Source organism: Emys orbicularis, chromosome 19, assembly GCF_028017835.1.
Source record: "Emys orbicularis isolate rEmyOrb1 chromosome 19, rEmyOrb1.hap1, whole genome shotgun sequence".
Classification (NCBI taxonomy): domain Eukaryota; kingdom Metazoa; phylum Chordata; order Testudines; family Emydidae; genus Emys; species Emys orbicularis.
This window is the reverse complement of record NC_088701.1, coordinates 24,318,917-24,345,500: the sequence shown is the minus strand read 5'-3', so window position 1 is coordinate 24,345,500 and position 26,584 is coordinate 24,318,917. Positions and strand designations below refer to the sequence as shown.

The 26,584-nt window shown below is 43.6% G+C and overlaps 1 protein-coding gene across 6 annotated transcripts in view; it reads left to right on the top strand.

Annotated features, from left to right (window-relative positions):
- SCN8A (sodium voltage-gated channel alpha subunit 8) overlaps positions 1-17,515 on the top strand; it is a 94,528-nt gene extending 77,013 nt beyond the window's left edge. For 2 of the 6 annotated variants that reach the window (XM_065419192.1, XM_065419190.1), the window contains exons 20-26: positions 2,510-2,632; positions 8,774-9,058; positions 9,595-9,657; positions 11,155-11,283; positions 12,753-12,857; positions 14,982-15,252; positions 16,368-17,515. In XM_065419192.1, the coding sequence (XP_065275264.1) occupies positions 2,510-2,632; positions 8,774-9,058; positions 9,595-9,657; positions 11,155-11,283; positions 12,753-12,857; positions 14,982-15,252; positions 16,368-17,515 (2,124 nt within the window). Of the gene's footprint in view, positions 1-2,509; positions 2,633-8,773; positions 9,059-9,594; positions 9,658-11,145; positions 11,284-12,752; positions 12,858-14,981; positions 15,253-16,367 lie in introns of all 6 variants that reach the window. The other 4 variants (XM_065419188.1, XM_065419189.1, XM_065419193.1 and 1 more) reach the window with 2 other exon arrangements.
- The last annotated feature ends 9,069 nt before the right edge of the window (positions 17,516-26,584 follow it).

Sequence of the window (26,584 nt, the reverse complement as noted above, 5' to 3'; positions counted from 1 at the left end):
GGGAAAAAGCAGGAGTCCTATGCACGAGCAGTAACATGAGATTGAATCTTCATCCTACAAATGTCAGCAATCCCACTTCCTCCATGTCTGCTTACACACGCCTCAGGCAGCTCCTCCCACAGATCAGTTCAAATGCCTGTCCACACACATCACTCTCATTTCGGGGCGTATCTGAAACACTGAACTGCACCTGCTTTTTCCGAGATACCAAAGATCCTGATGCTTCTCTCTCTCTCTCTCTCTCTCTCCAAAAAAAAAAAAAAAAAAAAATAGTGGTCAGTGGCTGAGATTGCTAAATTATTTTCTTGTTTTAGTCTGAGATTCCTTCACTCCTAAATCCCTTAGCCCTGGTGTCCATCTCCCTGTACCTGACCCGCAAGCTCAAATGTATGTTACTATGGTGAGGGAAGGGGAGAATAATGTGTCTCATACTGGGCAGAGTTACTATTCTGGATAGCTGTGATAGACAGTGACTATGTAACCCCCAGGTCCATGTATTGTATGTCCCCTTCTATCCCTGATCTGTTACGGCCCCCAGTCTGACTCTTCACATCAGGATGTACGTACTCATGCTTTCAGCTCTGATGGTCCCTGGTTCAAGCCGCTGCTTTTCAAGCAAGAAGACAGCTGTCATAAATATGACAGAGGCTACATCTACACAGCAACCCCCTCCCGCCCCCACCTCACCGCAGCAGCAAGTCTCAGAGCCCAGGTTAACAGACTCGGGCTCGTGGGGCTTGTGCTGCAGGGCTAAAAACAGCAGTGTCGATTTTTAGGCTCGGGCTGGAGCCAGGCTTCCGAGACCCTCAACCCTCACAGGGTTTCAGAGCCCAGGTTCTAGCCTGAACATCTACCCTGCTATTTTCGGGCTTACATTGAGAGGCCCTCCCACCTCCCCAGGTCAGTTGACCTAGGCTCTGAGACTCTCTGCTGTGGTTTTTCGCCGTGTAGATGTACTCAGAGAGACTTGAATCAACAGCCCAGACCAAAGCATCCCTGAATATTGGTGCAATAGAAATCTGGTCCTGAATTTGGTTCTTTGAGCCCATTTCTAGAATGAACTGCCATCATCCTTGAAGTTCATTTACTGCTCAATGCCTCAGTTTCCCCATGTTTTAAAGGAGGATAAAAATTCACTGTTAGGAACTGTGTCCTGTTATGAGGATTAACTAGCTAATGATTGATAAGGAAAATCGCTGTGTAAGGGCTCAGTTATTTCATGATACATAATGATCAACTGACATTTTTAAATGGTTACTTGCCCTTATGTGTCTCTGTAGTGTGACAGTGATTGATTTTAAATCACAAGCGCTCTCATGGGAAGCGGATGAATGTGTTGATGGTGAAGGACAGTTATTCTACAGGACCCTAGCCACATCCCAGTGTCATCAACAGGAGTCTTTCCAATGACTTAAATGGAAATTGGATCATGCCTGTAGAGCCATTAAGTGTACATGGTACTTTACGGGCAGAAGGTCCCTTCGAATTCACAATATAAGGACCCAGTCCTGCAAGAGGCTTAGTTACCCTCAGCACTTATTGAGGACATTCCGTAGCTCACAGTAATGGATCCTAAATTATATTCTAATCTAAGCCATGATCTTTAACAAAAAAAGATGGCTTTGGGGTTAAGGCAGAGTACAGTGGACTTAGGACATCTAGATTCTATCCCCAGCTCTATCATAGACCCACTGTGTGACTCTGAGCAAGTCATGTTGTCATTCTGTGCCTCAGTTTCCCCATTTGTAAAATGGGGTAATTATACTAACCCTCCCTCAAAGTAGGTTGTGATGCTCAGTGATGATTAAGCTCTGCATCCATTGGAAATCTTTGTATGGAGGTGCTAAAGAAGTGCTGTGTGTTAGCAGAACCAAAAAGTCTGAGGTTTAAAAGTGATACAAATTTGAAACTGAGTGCTTTAAAGCCAAGGATGTTCAGTATTTTATGATACCAATCCATCCCCAAAATTATTCTTATTCTTTTGATATAAAGTAATAAAACCGTACTCTGTTTTTCAACGGTCACTGCTGTAGAAAGAACACCGTCACCAGGAATGAGTGAGGTGACTGCTATTTGAATAAGCTAAGCAGGGCAGTTTGTGCAGTGTGTGTATTTATCTGTATTCTTTCTCATAGGTACCTTTAAATTTTGTCTGGCTTAATTTAATGGGAGCTGCTTGGACCCTGCAGACAATAAAAGGGCGAGGGTAAGGTTCTTGTCATCCGTTTGGGCTCCTCCTCCAACAGACCCTGTTTCCGTCTGTGTGACTCTGCCTCTCTCTCACTTATTTTTTCCCCTTTGTTTTTTTCTTATGCCTCTCTCAACCGCATTATTTCCTTTCAGGTCGTTTCAGTCAAGTGAAGTAGGCAGCTGGTGTCATGTCTTCGGTATTTATCTATGGGGGACCCAGACCTGCAGTCTGGGCTGGGCAATCAGTGCTAGGGGATTCGTTCTAACAGTTTGGAACCTTTTTTCTTTTTTTTTCTTTTTCTTTTTGTTTTCTGTGTAGGTCTCTTTAGTCAGCCTTGTAGCTAATGCCCTGGGCTACTCGGAACTAGGTGCCATAAAGTCCCTTAGGACACTAAGAGCTTTGAGGCCTTTAAGAGCGTTGTCCCGATTTGAGGGGATGAGGGTAAGATGCCATTAGCAGCTGATCCTTCTGCATGCCTGTGGAGCGGGTTTTTTTAAGCATGCTAGAACTGATCAAACTGGTGGAAAGATAATTCCAGACAGAATCATGATGCAGCTGCTAACTTGATCACACACCCCTGTTTATGTCCCCTTACCCTGCCCTCTGCTGCACACTCCCCTTTTAAAGAAGGGAGATGCATTTAGCTGCCTCATTACATTAATTATTGGCCCAAACCACATGCCATTCGTAGAACATGTTCAACACTTGGCTGTTCTCATTTGGCCTGGCTTTTACCTCTAGCATCCGAGGGGGCTTCTCAGCTGTAACTTTTTTTATCTAGGGAGAATCACCAGGTGCAAAGAAGCAGAATTCGAACCACCTCAAATATCTTCCCCCTCTCTCCCCCAAGATGTTGGCCACAGTGGAGCTGGTGGGATTTAATCAAAGGAGAATTTAAAGGGTTTATAAAAAAATCTAATGTATTCAAGTCAGTAAAAAGCTGCTTCTCCTTCTTGGATAACTCAGGCCTTTCGTCCCTGCAGGAAGGAAATGGGGGAGAGCTCAGCTGTTTCAAAAAAGCTTTTGGTTTAATTCCTCTTGTTGCACCTTGTTGTTCTCAATCCAGTCTGGTGGTGACTGGAAGCCTTGTCTGATAGTGAAGCTTTCCTTTCCACTCCCTCCCTTTTACCATGCTTTTATGGTACCCGGTCCTGTCACTGTGATATTAGCAACACAGCACAAGCAAAGCATTGAACTTAACAAGCTTTCCTGAAATTGTTAGATGGTACCAATGTCATGGGGATTCCATTTGAAATGATTGCAGTGTCTTGTTACTTTGCCACTGATTTTATATTTTGGTGCTTTTCCCCCTCCTTTTGTATTGAAATAATCAGGTACAAAAAAGCAAAAAAATCCAACAAAACATACCTTTCTGTAGGTAAAGGGTATGTTGGACCAATGGATTTTCATTGTTGCTGTTGTGAACAATATTAATTTAGGTCTATTGCACTAAAGAGCAAGTTTCAGAGTAGCAGCCGTGTTAGTCTGTATCCGCAAAAATAACAGGAGTACTTGTGGCACCTTAGAGACTAACAAATTTATTAGAGCATAAGCTTTCGTGGGCTACAACCCACTTCTTCGGATGCATCCGAAGAAGTGGGTTGTAGCCCACGAAAGCTTATGCTCTAATAAATTTGTTAGTCTCTAAGGTGCCACAAGTACTCCTGTTATTTTTACTAAAGAGCAAGAAAATGCACACTTAAATTTAAAGATACTGTAGAAAAAATGGAATAAAACAGCTGGGAGATGACACTAATCTCTAAATTTACTCCAGGGCACCTGTGGAGTAACTCCATTGGTGTCCGTGGAATTACTCTGGATTTACGCTGGTGTAATTTAGAGCAGATAATGGCCTAAGGCAGATAATGGCCTGTTAAAGGAATTCCCAGATAGATCTCTAGGGCATGACATACACTACAATATCTATAAAGAAAATCCAGTGGAAGCAATAGTCTGCACTGAGGGTAGTGATTGTACAGTTGCTGTTAGCTACATACACTAACCTCAAGTCAGCTACATAACATGGCCATATCAGAGTTGTGTAGAAAGCACTAGTGAGGCCTTAACTGTGCAGAAATGATCCTGAGGAGGCTAATCCTGTAAAAATCTTTCTGCAGATTTCTTCAATAGCACAGTCACAGCACAGCCCCTGAAATGCCAGTCCTGCTCCTCCGCCCTCAGAACCACAGTTGCAGTTTTGTTATAGTGGAACAAAATCTGTGTCAATTTAAAATAATTTAAATAGCTGAAGCGGAATTCTGAAGAGTCCCTTTTCCCAATGCCAAAAAAATTATAATTGTTTCATGCAGTTCATGGGTGTCGGCACATACAGCAAACTCAATGGTTAAATTCACCCCATGGCTACTTGTATCCCATTTATTCTCAAATGTGAGGGCTTAGTGGACATAAGCTGTGTGCTGGCATTCTGTACAGGAGCACATTTACCCTAAGTGCATGTTGCTGGGACTTAGATATAGGGAGCTGTGATTCTGCCTCTGATTTGTGAGTGACCTTGGGCAAGTCACTTAGCCCCTTTGTACAGGGCACAGAGAGGTGGTTAATACTTCACCAGGGTGTTGAGAAGTTTAATTACTGTTTGTAAAGTGCTTTGAGATCCTTCGATGTAAGGCATTATACAAGTGCACGGTATTAATATGAAGTATCGTTACTGGAAATGGCCTTTATCTGCTAAAACAGATTTCAGGTATCGACCATGTGTGTTTTTATCTTAACCTTTAGATGCTCATGGGACATTCGCCTGAACTGACACAATTGGAAAAATGAGTAGCCTTTCCACACTAAAACCCTGGCCCCGTTGACATTAACGACAAAACTCCCATTGACTTCAGTGGGGCCAGAATGTCACCTTAGCTTGGTCGACAACTTGATCCTGTTAACATCATTTGGGTCATAATAAAGGTGTGAATTAAATATCAATATCCCCAAAGCTACAGATCATGTATTTCTAGAAGGATAGCCTTTAACTTAAATTCCTGGCCGAGATTCTTATAAAAAAGCGTGATTGTATGATTAAGACTTAAAATCCAGGTTGAGCGAAGATGGCTTGTGTGAACTATATGCTAAATACAAACAGGGTTGATTCCTCTCTGGGGCTATAATAATCTGCTTTGGTGGGGTTTTTTTTCCCCCTTGCCAGTAGGGCTTTTAGTTTAATGCTAAATAGTGGCTTACAAGCTACATAGCACAATCACAAAGAGTGACATTTGTTCCAGTGGCGCAAAGCCAGAGCGATCAGGCCTGGTTCATATGGAGTCTGGCAAAGTTAGGTGTCTAGAGCATCCCCTCCACAGCTGCTTCTCCAACCGACGGGTCCCCAGGACCTCACACTTTTTTGTGTACACTTCTCCCACAATGGACAAATGTGGAGTTTGTGTGGTATGTAGTCCTTCTGCACTAGGATGAATTTCAGCTAGATAGAACCAATTTGCCCCCTACTGCAACGTCAACACAATGTTAATTTTTTTTTTTTTTTTTGTCATTAGGACACGTGTTCTTTTGTTGTTAAAGTTTAATGCTAAAAAGTGGTTTATAGAATGATATAACATGGTCACAGAGACTAGTATAATCAGAGAGAAAAAAGAACTAGTATGAAGTCCATAGATAATAAATGGGATTTTAAAAAATAAATGTAAATCATGCTGGAGAGAATGATCCTCCCACCCCCCTGGAGATTTTGAATTGTATCTGGTGTGGAATCGAGAGATTCACACGAACTTAAAATTGGGAAACTGTTTCACTTCAGCAAAATTGATACAAAGGGGTTAACTGTAATTGTGCTACTTTGTAACCTTCTCCATACTTTTTTGTTCTGACTTTGAGAGAAGCATACCAAAACAATCCCTCCGACCCCAAGGACAGTAATTTGAAATGCCTTTGCAAAGGAAACATTACACGTAGTTCTTTGCTTTTCTCTACTCCATAGTAATCTGCATTTTAAAGAGCTTGCTCTGCTCTTAAATTATTCAGGAAGTATGACAGTAATGCTATGAAACATGCATGCACTTTTGTCAATTGCCAATGCACAGTCTGCACACAAAAGCCATGTTCCCTCTCTCAGATTTTTTGAAAGTTGGTTATGGTTATAATGATCAATTTAAACAGTGTAAGTTGATTCCATTTATTCAGGTAAATGATTACAGGAAGAGAGAGCATTTGTCCAGTCAGCATACTTACTCTACAGCTAGTCGGGGGTATATCAGCATGCCAGTTTCTGAATAGTTTTAAAATACGGTAGGTGATCACTATGGTGTGTGCACTTAAGAATGGAGTGGAACAAAGGGGAGTAGGTAATTGGAAGGAAAGGTGTTGTGTATTTAGCATATATTTAAAGGGCCTGATGCTGATCTCATACCCATGTAAGTCCGTGGATTTATGCTGGTGTAAAACTGATTAGCGATTAGTCTCAAGCCCTGTTAAAAATTGCAGGGAAAACTTCATTCAGTAGAAGTACATGTGTATTTAACCCTTTTGCTGCCAGATTGCCAAGTTGATGCGGGCATCTAAAAGCTAAAATGGCATCCTGGTCAATTATTATGCTGAATTTAAATTATCTCTAGATTTTGTATTAAGTTATTCAGGGCTAGAGATGGGGCCAAGCCAAGAAGTTTGGAGTTGGGTCTAAATTTCTGGGATGCGGCTCCAAGATTCTGGTTTCAGTCCATCTCTTTTTAGGACCAGTATAATTTTCAGTGAGCATTTATAGGGAAATCCCATTGGGTTACAGATGGAATCACTTCAGTCAGCGTGAAACACGACTAAATCACTACTAATTATTTTGTTACATAAAACATTTAAACATGAAATAGTGAAGCAGAAAGCGACCAGTTTGAGATTCTGATTTAGACATGTCTCACCAGGGAGCTTAGCGTTCCATCATTTGTGGCTGCTGAGACACTTTGGCATTTTGCATGAAATAACTGGTAGAAGGGACTGGGATCATTCAATATCTTAATTCCCCTAAGTGATAGTAAGAGCATCCCAGGAGGGTGAATCACTAGCTTAATTTATCTTTTTTGAAGGGAGGACTAAGAGGGCTGGCGTAGTGATTATTTACTACCTAGGGCATTTTCATTAACAGTGACTTCTTTTGAGGAACAGCTGTGATCTAGTGGTTTAAGGAAGAGCTGAAACTTGGGTTCTGTACCTGGCACTGATACCTCTATTTTGGGTGGGGAAACTGAGGCCCAGAAAGGCTAAATGACTTGCATAGGGTCAAGGCAGCCAGTTGGTGGCAGAGTCAGGAACAGAAGATCTGATTGCCAGTTCTGTGCTTAGGCCACCATCACCATTTCAGTGATAATGAAAATGCCTTAGGCAGCAAAAAGTCACTGCAACTCCCACCCCAATTGCCTTCCTGACTCTTTGTAAAGTACCTTGAGACCTGCCTGAAAAGTGCTACGAGGAGTCCACATTGTTATTAATTATCATATATTTATTGTTTATACCCTGAATTACAGAATGCCTGAAACCAGTGTGTTTACATAGAACTTTGATTAGTGTTCCTCTTTTGACACTAGACAGAAGAGATGAAACAGTTTAAAATTTTAATTTACTAAAGGAACCTAAAATAGGAGAATTGTAATAAAAGATTTAATACCCCACTGGCCTGGCTACATTAAAAGCATGAGAGCTTAAATTCTGCCCTGTGTTTATCAGGAGAGGGCTTGGGGAAACACCGCTCCAAATTCCTGAAAGACTCAAATTAGGAAATGGTTAAAGAGACGAGCTGTGACCAAACAGCACACCACTTCCTGTCTTATTTGCTGCGGTTTGGAGAAGGGAATATGGCTTTTCTTCTTCTTGAGCCTGCAAACCTGCATGCTCAGCTATTTGCCTGAGACAACGTGGTCGCCTTGCTTAGTCACAAATATTATCTTGATGTTTACACTGACTCATGGCTTAGTCTTAAGAGAGCAATTTTAGGGCTCGATCCTGCTCTCGTTGAAGTCAATGGCTCAGAATTCCCCACTGACCTCATTGGGAGCAGGAAGCGGGCCTGTAAGTGACCACAGCCTTGTTTTAAAGTGGGGAATGGCCATAAGGCCACTGGCTGATAAATTCCTCCAAATCCATGAGCAATGATCGCTTTGGACCTGGCTTTGAACAATTAGTCAGGTAGGAGTCTGTTGATTATTGTGAAGAGTTTGAGCCCAGCCTCACTCAGTAACATCATTTTTTCCCTTTGGCAATAAAAATTATTTAAAAGTAATTCTTGTACACATGCACACACAAACACACACCCACAAAAAAACCAAAGACAAAGTCAGCAGATCCAAAAAGAACTCGCCCTGTTTTTAAAATAAACAGGCTCTCAACAGATGAACATAAGAACAGCCATACTGGGTCAGACCAATGGTCCATCTAGCCCGGTATCCAGTGGGCTTCTAAACAGAACCTTTAGCCACTTGGAATAAATTCACTGCAAACTGTAGTCTAGACTAAAAGCCACGGATCTGTCAGTGGCCTCGCTTCCTATTCCCCCCGAAAAACAGCTGTATTGATGCTTGCTGCCTACTGTCTTCTGTTTTATACTAAAACTTTCTCCTGCCCCTTCCAACGCAGGTGGTTGTCAACGCCCTGGTTGGCGCTATCCCTTCCATTATGAATGTGTTGTTGGTCTGCCTTATCTTCTGGCTGATTTTCAGCATTATGGGGGTTAACCTATTTGCTGGGAAATACCATTACTGCTTTAACGAGACATCTGAGGAGCGCTTCGACATAGAGATAGTTAACAACAGGACCGATTGTGAAGCATTGATGCCACCCAACTCCACTGAGATCCGATGGAAGAATGTGAAAATTAACTTTGACAATGTTGGGGCAGGATACCTGGCTCTTCTCCAAGTTGTAAGTTTTGCCTTCCCCACCTCCCAGCCCACAGTAGATGTTAGATCTTCTAACAGACCATCTCCATCTCTGGGTTTTTCCCTCTTACGCCCCTAATTCAACACTCCCTTGACTTGAATGTGCATTGGATCAGGCCGTTGAGCCTCGTTTTGACATAAGTTGCGCATTCGGCCCTGCCTGGGGTGCCTCTAACCCTGGATTCCCAGAGAGCTCTATCCAGTCTATTTAAAAAAACAAAACACTTTTTAATTATGCAATTTTTAAGACCCCACCAAACCCTGGATTTAATGAGGCAACAATAAAATGTCTTTAAAAATGTATATGAAGCTCTCCACTTCATGAAAAAAAGGCAGATTTAAATAAATTGCCCATAAAATCACAGATCTGCAACAGGTGGAATTAAATAGTGCATTATAAAGGGAAAGCAAGAGAGCAAGTGAGACCTCTCCTCATGCAGTTCAGTACCACACATCTAATCTATCCAGGCTCATTTCAAATTACTTCCCTCTAAAAGAATGTGTGGTTTTCTTCACTAGGCTACTTTCAAGGGCTGGATGGATATCATGTATGCAGCAGTAGATTCCAGAAAGGTAAAGCACGTTCCCCACCACCCCCTTCCAAAATTCCACTTCTTATTCTTAAGTTGTGTTTATTGTTGTTTTTATTTATTTGCTATAGTGAACATTAGGTTGCATTTCCTGCGGTTACAGCATTGTTATCCATTAAAGGATGTACTTGCATGGTGCCAGGGTACAGTAAACACCAATATTTTCATTTTTTCCCCTTCTTCTTAGTGTCAAGTAAAATGGGATTTGGAATTTAAAAAACTTTTTTTCAGTCAGTGATGGAACTCCAAATGTGCTGTCCTCAGAACCAGAAAATGAAACTCACTATAAAAAGAAACAGGAGAAAATGACTACTCTGATTTCACTGTTTCATGTTGAGTGAAAGACAAAAAGGCAAACAGCATGAATGGGGGGGGGGGGAGTATTTAAACAGTTTTTGTTTTCACTGTTTTCTCATCTGAGGTTCTTACTATTTTTAAATGCAAGATTTTAACCTTCACAGTGTGTGTTCCTGCCCTGATTTTATGGTTCCTCTCTGATTTGCAAATCGCTATATATTTTTTGGGCCTGATTTTTACAGAAGTGCTGCGCACCCAAAACTCCAGTGGAAGTTGATGGGAGCTGTGAGTGTGTCACACTTCCAAAAATCAGGCTTTTTCACTTTACTAATGATTCGAAGGTTGATAATGAGGTTCATTTAAGAAGTTTGTGTATTACCATCAAAATGTTCTCCAGTTGCACTGAAGTGGGAGTTAGGCCGGTGTTCTCTCCCAGGTCACTGGAAGCTCCTTAAATCAAGAAAGATACTGAGGCTCCATAGTGAAATACATAACTGAGTCAGAGCTGTGACTAACCCTTCCCCCAAGTCCTGTCTCAGTAGGCACTGGCTTCAGTGCATAACGAGGGATGGGTTCTCTGATGGCATTTTCTTGGTTGCTCCAAAGCCCTAGTTAGAAATCTGCAAAAGAGAGGGCTCCAGGGCTTAGTTATAGAACCTGTGTTGGGAAGGAGATAGCTCAGGATTAGTAAAAGGTTTACAGATGCTTTCTCCTCTAGGGAACCAGCTCAGATCTGGCCCAGATTGGTTGTGATCATAAATTCATCCTATCTGATGGCTATTTGGTGCCCCCTATGTGAAAAGATTTTGGGAGGGACTGGGTCCAGTTCCTGCTTATCACATCATAAAAACCACCATCCAAGCTGGCCGCTCGTTGCAGTCGGAAGGGTAAAGGTCTGAATGTAGGTGGAGACTGAACTCCTGTCTTCATCAGAGCTCCCCTGGGCTGGGCTGTTGGGGAAACTTGTACTGGAGCTCTGCAGGTGAGCACATGCTGCCAGTCAGGCACATTTCACCTGCACAAAATTAACCAAAAAAAAAAAAAAAAGGTAGAAAAGTTCCAGAAGAGCCACATGCCACCTTCCTAGTCTAACACAGACACTTGAACTGAGACAACAGCTCTTTGTACCAATACTTTATACTGTCTTTGCAATGTCTGTTTCTCTCCCCATCCCTGCATTCAGCAAGAAGAGCAACCCAAGTACGAGGACAATATCTACATGTACATCTACTTTGTAATCTTCATCATCTTTGGCTCCTTTTTCACCCTGAACTTGTTTATCGGTGTCATCATTGATAACTTCAATCAACAAAAGAAAAAGATAGGTCCACTTTTTTTATTGGTTAAAGAGGCAGATCTGGGCTATTTGCAGGACAAACAGATTAATGGATTTTAAGGTCAGGACACTCCTGCATAATGCCACCAAGGAGCTTCACTCAGTGATTCTGGTCTTGAACCTCATCGCTTAGAACTTGGCAACGCAGACTGTTTGTGATTTTTAACAACCCTTATCGACTTGCCTCCAACACCTGTTTAAGGAAGGGGGCTGGGCAAATAAGTTGCAATAAAACAAGAACCAACTTAATCTTTGCCCAAACTTTAGTGAGGTTCAGAAAAGTTGTAGATTCCCCTAACCACACCTTGATTTTCATTCATGTCTCTATTTTCTAGTCATGTCTTTATTTCAGCCCTTCAATTCCAGCCAAGTGCAAAGTACTACACTTAGGAGAGAAAAATCAAATGCACAAATACAGAATGGAGAATAACTCGCTACGCAATAGTCCTGCAGAAAAGGATGTGGTGGGTTATCTTAGAATCATAGACTATCAGGGTTGGAAGGAACCTCAGGAGGTCATCTAGTCCAACCCCCTGCTCAAAGCAGGACCAATCCCCAACTAAATCATAGTTATAGTGGATCGATCACAAACTGACTGAGTCAACAGTGTGGTGCTCTATTCGACACTGGGGAGGCTTGATCTAGAGAACTGTGCCCAGTTTTGGGCACCACACTTGAAGAAAGATGTGAACTAACTGGAGAGAGTCTAGAGGAGAGTGACAAAAATGACGTTAGAAAACCTGACCTATAAGGAAAGGTTGAAAGAATTGGGCATGCTTAGTCTAGAGAAAGCTGACTGGGATCATAATGTTCAAATATGTAAAAGGTTGTTATAAAGAGGACAGTCATCAATTGTTCTCCATATCTACTGAGGATAGAACAAGAAGTAATCAGCTCAGTTTGCAGGGAGATTAGGGAAAACTTATTATAGGATAAACACTGGAACAGGCTACCTAGGGAGCTTGTGGAATTCCTGTACTTTGAGGTTTTTAAGAACAGGTTAGACAAATACCTGTCAGGGATGATCTAGATGTACTTAATCCTGCCTCATTGTGGGGGATGGACAATATGACTTCTTGAGGTCCCTTCCAGCCCTATATTTCTGAGTCTATGCAATTCCATAAGAGAATGGAAGTGGGATATGCCAGAAGTCTGTCCCCCTTTCTCAGCCGCTCTCTCTGCCTCTTTCTTCTGTCACTCCAAGCCTGAAGTGAGGGAGTTCCGCAGGTAAAGCAACCGCCAAACTGGGTTAGCAGATGATCTGCAAGCCAGAGTAATTTGCAGAATAACTTCAATAATTTTGGGCTCTGGTGCAAATTATTTCTATCTAAAATAGTTACCACCAGTTTGCCTCACAGCACGTAGCCTGATAGCTGAGCCTGTACTGTGATCCCTTTCCCTTAATGTGCATGGACTGATTATAACCAGCTTTCTTTTTGCTTCTCCTCTTTTACTTTGGAGGTCAGGATATCTTCATGACAGAAGAGCAAAAGAAATACTACAATGCCATGAAAAAACTGGGCTCAAAGAAACCTCAGAAACCTATTCCCCGGCCTCTGGTAAGTGTGTGATTTAACGGGAGCCAAAGGAACAATAACTATAGGGCCGATTTTCGACAGTGCTCAGCCCCCCCCCCCCCCCACACACACACCAGTGCCCATTGCTTTCAAGATTCACTCTAGACTCCACACTGCCTTGTTATACTGCAAGTGTAATAATCCGAGAGCCATTCTAGGTCTGTCTTGATTTGCCAGCTGGAGCCAGTCCTGAGAGTTTAGCATCTGAGAGGAAGGATGGCCCAATGGTTACAGTGCTAGCCTAAAATTCAGGAGACCGGAGTTCAATTACTTGTTTTACCACGGACTTCCTATGGGGCCTTGGCCAGGTCACGTTAGTCTCTCAGTGCCTCTGCTCCCCATCCCTAAATGGGGATAATGGCACTGGCCTTCAGGGCTCTCAGCAAAGAGCATGGATATGCTGGTGGTAAGATTTTGGCAGCCTGTAGCACTGGTAATTACATTTCATTACAATTACTTCGTACTAGGCAAACTGGTTGAAACTATAGTAAAGAACAAAATTGTCAGACACATAAATGAACATAATTTGTTGGGGAAGAGTCAACATGGCTTTTGTAAAGGGAAATCATGTCTCCAGAATCTTCTAGAATTCTTTGAGGGGGTCAACAAGCACGTGGACAAGGGGGATCCACTGGATATAGTGTATTTAGATTTTCAGAAAGCCTTTGACAAAGTCCCTCACCAAAGGCTCTTAAGCAAAGTAAGCAGTCATGGGATAAGAGGGAAGGTCCTCTCATGGATTGGTAACTGGCTAAAAGGTAGGAATAAATGGTCAGTTTTCCAAATGGAGAGAGGTAAATAGTGGTGTCCCCCAGGGGTCTTTACTGGGCCCAGTTCTATTCAACATATTAATGAATGATCTGGTAAAAGGGGTAAACAGTGAGGTGGCAAAATTTGCAGATGATACAAAACCACTCAAGATAGTTAAGTCCCAGGCAGACTGCGAAGAGCTACAAAAGGATCTCTCAAAACTGGGTGACTGGGCAACCAAATGGCAGATGAAATTTCATGTTGATAAATTCAAAGTAATGCACATTGGGAAACATAATCCCAACTATATATATAAAATGATGGGGTCTAAATTAGCTGTTACTACTCAAGAAAGAGACCTTGGAGTCATTGTGGATAGTTCCCTGAAATCATCCACTCAGTGTGCAGCGGCAGTCAAAAAAGCAAACAGAATGTTGGGAATCATTAAGAAAGGGATAGATAATAAGACAGAAAATATCATATTGCCTCTATATAAATCCATGGTACGCCCACATCTTGAATACTGTGTGCAGATGTGGTCACCTCATCTCAAAAAAGATATACTGGAATTGGAAAAGGTTCAGAAAAGGGCAACAAAAATGATTAGGGGTATGGAATGGCTGCCATATGAGGAGAGATTAATAAGACTGGGACTTTTCAGCTTGGAAAAAAGATGACTAAGGGGGATCTGATAGACCTCTATAAAATCATGACTGGTGTGGAGAAAGTAAATAAGGAAGTGTTATTTACTTCTTCTCATAACACAAGAACTAGGGGTCACCAAATGAAATTAATAGGCAGCAGGTTTAAAACAAACAAAAGGAAGTATTTTTTTCACACAACGCACAGTCAACCTGTGGAACTCCTTGCCAGAGGATGGGTTCAAAAAAGAACTAGATAAATTTATAGAGGATAGGTCCATGAATGGCTATTAGCCAGGATGGGTAGGGATGGTGTCCCTAGCCTCTGTTTGCCAGAAGCTGGGAGTGGGTGACGGGGGATGGATCACTTGATGATTACCTGTTCTGGTCATTCCCTCCGGGGCACCTGGCATTGGCCACTGTCGGAAGACCAGATACTGGGCTAGATGAACCTTTGGTCTGACCCAATATGATCGTTCTTATGCTCTGGGGTGTAAATTGATCACATGTTGGAAAGCCGGTATTTTCTCCCAAGTCTGTAGACACTGGAATAGTGAATAGAGCCTCCCAAAAGAGGGATACTAGGCTTGGTAGATCTGTGGCAAATTGTGTCCCTTTATCTAACTGATAGATTTGTTTGTTAGCAGTCCTTGCTAAACCTTTTCTCTGTGTGTTTTTCCCCTCTCCCATACATGGCTCCTCTCCTGTAATGCAGAACAGCATCCAAGGAGCTGTCTTTGACTTTGTCACTCAGCAAGCATTCGATATATTCATCATGATGCTCATCTGCTTCAACATGGTGACCATGATGGTGGAAACAGACACACAGAGTAACCGGATGTCAGACATCCTGTGGTGGATCAACCTGGTGTTTGTCATCCTCTTCACCTGTGAGTGCGTGCTGAAGATGTTTGCCTTGCGACACTATTATTTCACCATTGGATGGAACATTTTTGACTTCGTGGTTGTGATTCTGTCCGTTGTGGGTAAGTGGAGTAGCTAGTGGAAGCTTGCACATTGGATAAGGTGGTCTTCACTAGAAGTAGGTGTCTGCAGGATGGTGTGAAATGGAATGTGGCCCTGTAGTTAAAGAGGAAGACACTGGAGTCAGGACTCCTGAGTTTTATTTCTAGCTCTGGGAGGAGAGCCTGATCTAGTAGTTCAAGCAAAAGGTTGGGAGTCAAGACTCTGGTGTTTCCCGGCTGTGCCACTCGCTCACTGCGTAGAACTGGGTAAAACACTTTTCCATGCCTCACTTTCCCACTATAAACCAGGAATATAGCCTGCTTCTCAGGGGTATTACGAGGCTTAATTAATTAATGCTTATAAACCACTCAGAGACTGGCATGCTCTAGTGCCTCTAGACAAAGTATTATTCATTTTTTGTCCTCAATCAATGAGGGATTTACAGCTTCTGGATTCCAGTTTGGGTTGGAATTAATGGTGAAACTGGGCTCCTGGAATTCACTTTTTGTTTTCAGATTGGTGTTTCTTTTATGGCAAATGCATAAATTACTCCAGAGTCACTTGAAAGATGGTGTTTACCCTACTGGAAAAATCCCCATATCTTTGGACTAACCTGGCTCAAAGCATAGAGATTGTCCTTCAGCCCCAAATTGGAGCCAGCTTTGTCTCTGGCTCTTGGGCCCAGTTCCATTGATTTCTATGAAAGTTAGGAGCCTAAATACCTTTGAGACTCTGGGCCTTAGTTTTTAAAATTAACCTTGCAATAGAATGTGGGCCCATAGGCAAATACAGTGTGGGCTCTATATAGTTCCTCTTCTCCAGATCTCTTTCATTTAGTGCGATTAATAATTATTGCCCCTTAAGATCCAGGGGATGAACAACCAAGGAAACACAAGTCCAAATGCCTTCATGCCCTTGAACCTTAAAATCCCAAGAAGTGCCAGTTTCAGGTCCTAGCTGTCTAAATGTGGCCCCCAAAAATTGAGGCACGTAGAACAAGAGGTCCCTTGTGGAAGTTTGAGCCAACTTTTCTGTGCTAGCACTGCCAGTGTTCCCTTGCCTGGTTCTGGTAAACAGTGGAGACTGCAGGCATTTAAGTTGGGTTATAACATCTTCCCCCTGCCCTCTTCTTTAGGAATGTTCCTGGCTGATCTCATTGAGAAGTATTTTGTGTCGCCCACTCTCTTCCGAGTCATCCGACTGGCCCGGATTGGCCGCATCCTGCGTCTGATCAAAGGGGCCAAAGGGATCCGCACCCTGCTTTTTGCCTTAATGATGTCCTTGCCTGCCTTGTTCAACATCGGCCTCTTGCTGTTCCTGGTCATGTTTATTTTCTCCATCTTTGGCATGTCGAACTTCGCCTACGTAAAGCATGAGGCCGGCATAGACGACATGTTCAACTTTGAGACCTTCGGCAACAGCATGATCTGTTTGTTCCAGATCACCACCTCGGCTGGCTGGGATGGCTTGCTGTTGCCTATCCTGAACCGGCCGCCGGACTGCGACCTAGATAAGGAGCATCCCGGGAGCAGCTTCAAGGGAGATTGTGGTAACCCCTCCGTGGGGATCTTTTTCTTCGTCAGCTACATCATCATCTCCTTTCTGATTGTGGTGAACATGTACATCGCTATTATTCTGGAGAACTTCAGTGTGGCCACGGAGGAGAGTGCTGACCCGCTGAGTGAGGACGACTTCGAAACCTTCTATGAGATCTGGGAGAAGTTTGACCCTGATGCCACACAGTTCATTGAGTACTGCAAGCTGGCAGACTTTGCCGATGCTTTGGAGCACCCACTCCGTGTCCCTAAGCCTAACACTATTGAACTCATCGCCATGGACTTGCCTATGGTAAGCGGGGACAGGATCCACTGCCTGGACATCCTGTTTGCCTTCACCAAGCGTGTGCTGGGGGACAGTGGGGAGCTGGACATCCTGAGGCAGCAGATGGAAGAAAGGTTTGTGGCGTCTAACCCTTCCAAAGTGTCTTATGAGCCCATCACGACCACGCTCCGGCGCAAACAGGAAGATGTCTCGGCAGTGGTTATCCAACGGGCTTACAGGGTTCGCTTAGCAAAAAGGGGCTTTATTTGCAGGAAGTCTGCCTCTACTAAGCTGGAAAACGGAGGAACAAATCGGGAGAAAAAGGAAGGCACCCCATCCACCGCATCCCTCCCATCCTATGACAGTGTAACTAAACCTGAAAAGGAGAAACAGCTGCGGGTGGAGGAAGGAAGACGAGAACGAGCAAAAAGACAAAAAGATTTAAAGGAATCCAAGTGTTGAGACAAACAAAAATATGTTGTACAAATTTTAAAAAATTTGCAAGCGAAAAGATTGTTTACAAACTTCACAAAATATATCAATACGGAACAGCTAAGGAGACACCTGAAGATCTTATACCAAACATAGTCTGCTTATTGTGTGACAAAGTTGCATCTAAAAGCAGTGACCTACCACCTCTTTAAAGGACCCTTCTAAATGAACATTTAAAAAGGAAAAAAAGGATTTTCCATTGTTTGGGCAGGTGGCTACTGCATGTTCCACATCAATCAATGCAACTTGGGACAAACAAGCAAAATAAAAAACACACACACACACTAAAAAACAAAACCCGCTGCTTGGATTAATATATCTCCCAAAGCAGCCAAAAATTGATTATTTTCTCATTTTGTTGATTATCAAAAGAAAACCCAGAAGTCACAATGTTAAAGGGTTTGTTTGTTCATGCAAAACTAATTTGCATTCCTGCATTTAGTTAAGCAGCAAAAAAGAAAAAAAAAGAAAAAAAAAAGGCAAAATAAAAACTGAACAAAAAAAGAAACAAAAAACCACCCATTTAGCCCATGCCATTTGATTGTCATAGTTTATTTGGTATTTATTATCTTGCATACTACTTTCTACATGGGCTTTACTTGGTTTGGGAGATGGGGTAATCAGGTATCTTCAGCCTGGAAACTTGCTCAGGCTGAATTTTTAAAAAAAATGTGCTTGTTCAATGCATAGAAATGATTTGCATGATGGCATGCTGTGACCAGGAATCATGCATGAAGAATCATTAAACCACAAGACACTCAATACTCTTCCACAACAGTTGGTTAAGCCATAAGTTTGAGGCACTCCACTGACTAACACACACTGTATTTGGAGGTTAACCTTAAATATAATCATGCCCTTCACCAATATTTACCAATTTGTGACAATCTCTTTCATACACCCTCCAGTAGGAAAAAAATGAAACAAGCAGATGAAATTTGTGTGTGTGTGTGTGTGTGTGTATGTTTAACAACCTGTCGTTTCCATACAGCCATCTTTTGCACATTTAAACAAATAATAATCATACAGAAAGAAAAACCTAAATATTGCTCTGGATCCCATCTGAGGAGAGAATATATAATATTCAAGAATGGCACTGCAAAACCAAAATCTAGGGCTTAAAAAATACCAGTCAACAAGGTCATTTGTATCCTGTAATATTAATTAGTATTCAGCCGCCATACTGCAGCAGGCACTTTTTAGTGTAGCGAGAACAGTGCTACGTAGGAAATAGCATGTTGTCTCTGCAGGTGCAGTTCTGGGAACTTGGATAAAGCAAGGGGACGTGTAACTCACAGCGTTTAATTGTGTCCCATGTTCATCAGAGTTGTTGCTTTCTTGGGGTGGCAGCGGGGGCTAAGACCCAGGTGGATTTGTGAAACTCTGAAGTCTTCTTTATGTTCTTCCATCATTACTACTTTTTGCAGCTTGCACTTTGATGCTCCATGGTTTTCCTTGCTGCTGTAGCCACAAGGTTTTAAAACAAAGTGGAACACAGTACAGTTGACAATAAAATAGCAATGTGACATGGGGCACGGTGCTGAAGACCAGGTGTCTGATGTCATGTGCCTTCACCTTCTTTCTGTTTCATATGTTGTCATACTGTAGTAACTAAAAGGTCCTGCAGATTTGGGTAGACACTAGAGCTACCTCTCAACTAGTCTGATCACTGAGTGGTAAATCATTCTGTGGGAATGTCACCAGGAAAGCTCAAACTTTTGTGTTTCTTCATAAGGATATGAGACCCTTTAATATTCTGTTTCAGTGTCCTCCTCAATCAATAAGCCAGCTGTCAGTCACCACTCGAGGTGATATTTTCTCAAAGCAGCCTTGGGAAATAGATCTTGCCAATTGGAAAAGGTAGCAATGCCCTGAAACAAGACTGTTTTCCAGCTGCAGCTTGTGTACTGGTTGTAGTGTTGCTGCCATGTTACATTTTGAAAGGGGCGGTGATGACATTACTGCATTGAATTTGTAATATAGAATGAAGAGAAACAGGATGACTGAATGTAGACCAAATAAAATGTATCTTTAAAAGGGCAAAAATAAGACAGCAGAATTTTTTAGATGACAGGAGGCAGTTTAGTTTGTATAATCTCACAACCCAGATGACAAGTGTCACTTAAAAACAAACGCTATTTGACAGACATCTGTGCCAAGTTGGACTGTATAAATGCATAGTCTAGCCCTTCTGATGTCAGTGGAGGAGTTCTTCTGTACTGGTGAACACAACAAAGGACCATTTCAACCCTGTTAGATTTACCCCACTTACTACTAGGCTATGGTGTATAATAAAGATGAAAACTACATACATATGTACAGGCTACATTGTAAACAGCACAAAAAAAGCTGAAAAGTGTGGTTGAACTTTTTAAGAAAATATTATAAATACTGTAATATATCAGTTTATTTTATCGGCATGCCTTTTTATAAATACAAAAATTAAATAGAACGGTGTCTGGCTTATGCCATTGTCCATGTTTATTTTTAATTTTTAAAATATTTTCCTTAGATTTTTAGATGTTGTCAGCCAATGTACATTCCCTACCCCCCCAAAAAACAACAACCCTACACCCCAAAATAGATAACAAGAAAAGCTTTAGTGCAAATTACCTTTACAATGACAAAAATATTTTTGTCATTCTAATGTGCAATAAGTTCTCTGACCATTTCTATGCAAGATTTGGCTAAATTACATAATTGTTCTTAAGTTGGGCTATCAATCTGTATGTGAAGGATGGTACATTTACTGCTCATGCTGGCAACTTCATTGAGCTACTGGAGTCATTTTAAGTAAGACTTTCCTGCGATCTCTCTCTCTCTCTCTCTCTCTCTCTCTCTCTCTCTCTCTATATATATATTTATCAGTCTCTATTGAATACAAAGGCCATCAGTCTTGCTGAAAAATAAAATGAACAATTTCTCCAACTGTTCAGGGACAGCAGAGTCCATCCTCCTGCTCAATTGAAAATTTCCTTTTTTTTTGTTTTATTTTTAAAAATTTCCTTTTTGTAGCAAATATCCCTCAGCCACAGTTCACAGGGTGCTGAGAGAATTGTTCTGCATCTTTGGGAACCTTCACACAGTGAGGCTGGAAAGGAAGCTTTGGTCTGAAACGAAGCGGTCAGGATAGCTTCATACACCATATCATTGCATAGAAATGCAGATACAGTGTGTGTGCGGCGGCGTTTTGGGGGTTTTTTTTGTAGTAAAGTCCTTGGTGCGGAATTTTTTATTCCAGATTCAGGGTTGTGGGAATAAAACAATAGGCTGCTGTTGGATTAAAATGCCAAAAGAGTTAGGCTGTAACAAGTGGTTACCCCTCCCTTCCCCCTTTATTACCCTGTTCTTAAAAGGGCTGGGGAGGGGGGGAAGAAATATCAGTTCAAGTTGCTTTACTCACTTTTCTGGTCTATTTTCACTTAAAAAAAAATACAAATGCTAATGTGGAAGAATAAGAAAAAAAATAAAACCATGAGCTGACGTAGTAGAGGTCACACCCAAACTTTTGCATTATTTAGTTTTCTGTTGCAACAAATGTTAAAGCTGTGCCAGACCAACACTGAAGATCAGCATATTAGAGATTGCATGGTGGCTCATCCTGCTCTAACCCAAACATGATTAAAAATTACATGACTATAATCCAAAAGAAAAATGAAATAAACAAGGTAAGGGTGTCGTAGTGTCCATTTATTTGACTGGTTTCCCCCTCCTCACCCCCATTCTTGCTGGGTTCTTTTTTTTTTTAAAGTGTATAAAAGTGGCACAAGACCGACCTAACTTGTGTTGCAGGGGAAGCTAGTGGAAGTCGTTTTGTTCCTGTTTTTAATGTTCACCGTGAGAGATTTGTGGCCTTTAGTGGCTCTTTGCTGGTATCTAGCAGACAGGTCGCTCTTAGTGCCAACCCGCAGCCCCCTTGGCATTTTCATCAGAGGTTACTGCTTTGATTGGGCACAGTGACTGCAGCATGTTGATAGCAGCTGAGCAGGTTGGTGGCCTTTGGTTCATATCTTAGGGAATGCATCACGGAAAACACCATCAAAACTGGCCCCCATTCACTGGTAGGCTCAACAGAAGCCAAAGATTGACGGCTATGCAGCCTGCAGCCCCCTCTTGCTCCTGGGTGTAGGGAACGCTTGCTCTGTCGATGTGTAGGGAACTTCAGTCTGCAGCACTCTCAATCCAATCAATTCACTTTTTAAGACATAACCCCAAATTGTACAGAATACGTGAAATCCCCAAGCATCCACCAGCATACCTGACATCCCCAACAAAGAAAGCAAGGGTGATGCAGGATCGCTGCAGCAGCAGCAGAAGGGAGAGAACCCAGATGTTCCTGTCACTTGAGAAACTCCATTAAGGGTAAGCCATAGGGGAGCCTGTGAGGCAGCTGACCGTTGCTGAATCCATTCAGTGGAGCGCAGTAGTACTCATACACTTGCCTCTTTGGTCAGCTTTCCTTTGTACACTTTTTTCTTTCCAATTGAAGGGCAAGGTAGTGCGTTAGCTTCGTGTGCTAATTATGTCTCGCTGGAGGCCAGGTTTTGAGTCAAAATAGTTGCAAGTCAAATCATGTAGGTGTTGGTTTAAAATAGTTCTCCCTAGAAGAGGTTCCCCCCACCCAAACTGCAAAGAACAGTAACCAAACCAGACCAACCCAGAACTCTGATTCCCTAACACTGGTCAGTCTCTGGTCAAGAAAGCCTGGTACTGGACTAGCTGTGGGTACTACAAGCCAGGATTGTGGTGCACTACATGAACTTGGGGGGAAGCTTGCACAAGTCCTGCCTGTGCTGTACTGCACCTGGATTTGACAGCCACTTTCAAAAAAGAATGCTAAACAAATTACCAAAAAAGTTAAAGGAGGAGAAAAAATCTTCAAAATTTGCCCTTTGCAAGTTTGTTGCATGTTGTGATTTTATAGAGAGGTGTGTGTGTGTGTGTATGTGTGCATGCGTATGGAGGGTGTATTCTGCATAGGTGAGGTGAGGAGTGGTGTCCAGTGGCTAGAGCAGGAGACTGGGAATCAGGACTCCTGGGTTCTATTTCCAGCTCTACCGCTGACATGTTGTGTGACCTTGGACAAATCACTTAACCTCTCTGTGCCTCAGTTGTACCCATCTGTCAAATGGGTGTATAATTACCTACCTCACAGGGGTGTTGTGAGGCTCAATTAGTTAACATTTGTAAAGTGCTTTGAGATTCACAGTGCTATTTAGATGTGCACAGTAGAATCACGGACTAAGGGGGAAATGAGATGGTACCATAAATGCTGCTAAATGAGTCATTTTTAAACTGCACTGCTCCAGTGAACCCAGCTTCTCAACAACGATCAGGGCAAAGGTTTTCTTCCTTTTACTTTGCTTACGTGACTTGTTCTGGATACTGTGTTGATTCCCCCCCCCCCCCTGCAATGCTGTATAAGCCTTCCCCTTTCACCCGCCCTAGATTTTGTTCCCTGTTCCGTTTTCCATGAAGAAAGGAGGAGGAAATAATTGGTGTTTTGGCGATCGGGGTAGTGAAAGAATGTAAAAACACAGTGGGCTGGAAGTCTGAGAGTCTGAATTTTGATTTCCTTTGTACTGTACATCTTTTTACTTTGGAATTTGCAATAAAAAGGTATGTCCATCTTGTTTTAACCTCTTCTCTTGCATGACCTGTCACCCTTCAGCAGCGGCTGGCATGGCCCTGCATAACCAACACCCCCGAGAAACCTGGAGTTTACATGGTGCTCACTGCTGCAGGCTAGGGGGAAAGCTGGATGTCCCTTCAAATGGATTGCAGGAGGAGGTGCTTATAGGCCTATGCCAAAGAGAGTCTGCTCTACCCCTGCCATTATCTAAGCTGCCAAAATGTCCCGTTCCCCCCTCCCCCCCTGCTTGCACTGAAGTCAAACTGTACAGGAGGCACGGAGCACTTTGCAGGATCAGATTCAAACTGGCTTCATGTACTTTATTTAAACACACAGGCACTGTGGGCCACAAGATAGATCTGGCAGTTGGATGCAGCGGTGATAGATTCTGTGCCTGGCTCTCCTGCTGGACTGCTGTGGGACCTTGGCTCTGTCACTTCCCCCTTCTGTGCCTCTGTTTCCCCTTCTTTGAGCTGGGTTAATGAGCCTGACTTCCTTTGTAATGAAGCACCATGGGCATGATCCTTGCAACCATGAAAGTCAATGAGTTGGGGTTTTAAAAATAAATCGTTCCTTCAAACCTGCACTGAGCTACCGCAGTCCCCCTCATGAAGAAAAGCCTCTATTGTTACACCCCTAAGAACAGCAGCCCCCCTGCCTCCTGCACAGGGGCACAGCGGGGCCATTCTGCTCCACAGGCTGGGTGAAATCCCTGTATTTTACTCAATCTGGTGCAGCAGAGGGGGATTAGGTGGTGAATGGCAACTGGATGCCCCCTCCCCCCCACACCCATCCAGCGTTGCAACCTGCTTGTCAAGCATGGTGGCTTGGTCAGAGGGAGGGTGCAAAATGCTGCAGCATGCGGGGCGGGGTGGGGTGGTAGGGCAGATGCATGATGACAGCTAGGCGTGTGGCTGGAAGGTTTCTCGCTCTGACAATTCCAAGTTGCCTCTACAGCCAACCCCTTCAAAGCATGAATGTTGGCCACTTGACCTAAAAGGATTTAGATGCATCAGACCTTAGAGGGGGACAAGCCAACAGTCCCATCAGTAGAGCAAGATGTCTCTCTCCCGTAAGAGGTTTTTCTCTCTCTCTCACACACACACACACACTCACTCACTCTCTTTAAATGTGTTTTGCCAACATGTCCCAGCGTTAGTGGTTTTATGTGAAATTATTTGTTCTGGGTTATTTCTGGTCATTAACACAATTTAATGGCTAGTTATGATTTTGTTTTTTAAATGTTCTTAAGGACACAATTCCTGCTACAACTTGCAGAGTGAGGAGGACTTTTAAAAAAAAAAAAACTTCCAGCTCCAGTAATTTCACACAACCTGCAATGCAGGTGCCTTTGATTGTTTTACAACAAAATGGGTGCAATAACTGTGTGCTTACTTCATTTCAATCCAGGGAAGGGGGAGCGTACAGGCATTGGCACATAGTCCTCCGTACTACAGAAAAGTTCTTGCCTCCCCCGTGCAACAGTGTATGGAACATAAGATGCCTTGGAAGGAGGACTAAATTGTGGAAAATAGTAACTAGTCCTGAGTGAAAGTCGCTGCTCTCCAGCTCAGAACCGGAACACAGCTGGACAGAACCACTCCTCAGCGTGGGCAAAGCTGACTCCAGTCAATGCTACACCTTGTCATTGCTAAGCTGCAGTGCCAGTAAAGGTGGTTATACTTGAGCACAGGGGCCTAGAAGAGGTGGAAGGCTGGTCCTGGTTTTGTCCTGTTTACATACAGCACGTGGCCTGGGAGCAGAAAGAGGGGCCCATTGCGCAGCCTCCTAGCAGCTAGGCTAAGCTGGATAATCGCTGGATACAATCGAAGGACAAACCAGTATGCACAGCTCATGGGAAAGGCAACCACTAGTGGCAGTTTTATATAAACAACTTACTTGGCTCCAGGGGGCCCAGTCAGGGTGGGGCATTGTGCTGGGGGTGTGGGGGAGGGAGGAAGAGACCTAGGGGTTCAGCGCAGGGAGCGTAGGGGCCGATCTGGGCAGCTGACAAACAGCATGGGTCACTCAAGGGTGAAATCCTGCCCCTAGTGAAGTCAATGGCTAAATTCCCATCACCTGCAATGGTGCCAGAGTGTCTCTTGGGTATGTGGCTGGCCCGCGACGTGATGATGAAAGGAAAAGCAAAGCAAAAGGACGAGCTGGGTGCCTGGTAGTGAGCAGCAGGCGTGGCACACAGCGAGCTGCACACAAGAGGCTGCAAAGCCCAGGCCCTTAACCCCAGGGGACATTTTAATGAACTCCACAGCTGGAGCAGAATGATCCGTGCAGCGTCGAACAGCGCTAGGCGCCGCGTGGTGCGGAAAGTAAAGGCAGCACCGCCAGAAGACGCCACCTTGCAGCTTCTGCTTAGTGACGAGGGGTTTTGTTCAAAGGTGAGCAGTGCAGCAGGAACAGGGCTGCCGGCAGCCCCTTGCAGGGGCTTTGTATGGCATGGATGCACGTTGCGGTTGTTTAGTGCGTAAGGCACAATGAGGGGACATCGAATGCAGACCCCACAGCAGCGTGGGGCACGGCGCAGACACACCCCAGAGGGGAAAAACCAGAACTAACAAGCAGCAAAGAACGGTAAGGGGGAAAGAGGGCATTGGGGCCCAATTCAAAACCGGCGTGTATGGACAATGCAGGCAGCAGCCAGAAACCCAGCCCGCTGAGATGGGCAAAGCCAGAAACAAGAGACTCTTTGTCCTAGCCTCCAGCAAGGGACTAAAGCAAGTCTAGCTCAGGCATCAAACCTACGGCTCTTGCTGTATGCAGGGATGGAATTAATGTTAATGCTAAATGGCCGCGGTGCTGAACTCAAATGTCTATAGCTAGAAAAACCAAAGCTGATTGAAATCACCCTCCCCCAAAACACCCCCCCCCCACTCGTCCGTTTTCTTTCTGCTTTGTCACGGGTGAGGCCGGTGCCTGATGCCCATGTAGAGCTGTCGTGTGCGCTGAGGCCGGAGGGCCCTGGGGAGTTCAGTACACGCCCCCTGCAATTGCCCTGGAGGGGGGGGGTGCGTGGGAAGGGGTAGGAGGAGCCTTTGCACAACCATAGTTTTGCCCACTCTTTATTCGACAGATGGTAAAAGTTCTGCACCCCCCACTTTGAACGTCTGAGCAGGGAGAGGTCAGAGGCCCTGCTCCAAAGCCTCAGGCCGTCAGTTGTAGGAGCGCTGCTCAGTCGTGGCCGTATGGGGCATATGAAAGGCTAGAGCAGTTATGTGTCTGTCCAAGCCAGGGCAGGAGGCCAGTCTGGTATGGGTCAGGTGCTCAGCTGGTGGGAAGTGGCATAGATCCATTAGTAGGCTGCCCCTCCAGCCTGTGCTCAATGCCGTTACTGCGCTGACAGGCTGGGGCAAGCCAGTACCTTGGTGCCTCAAGAGCAAAGTGCTTATGAG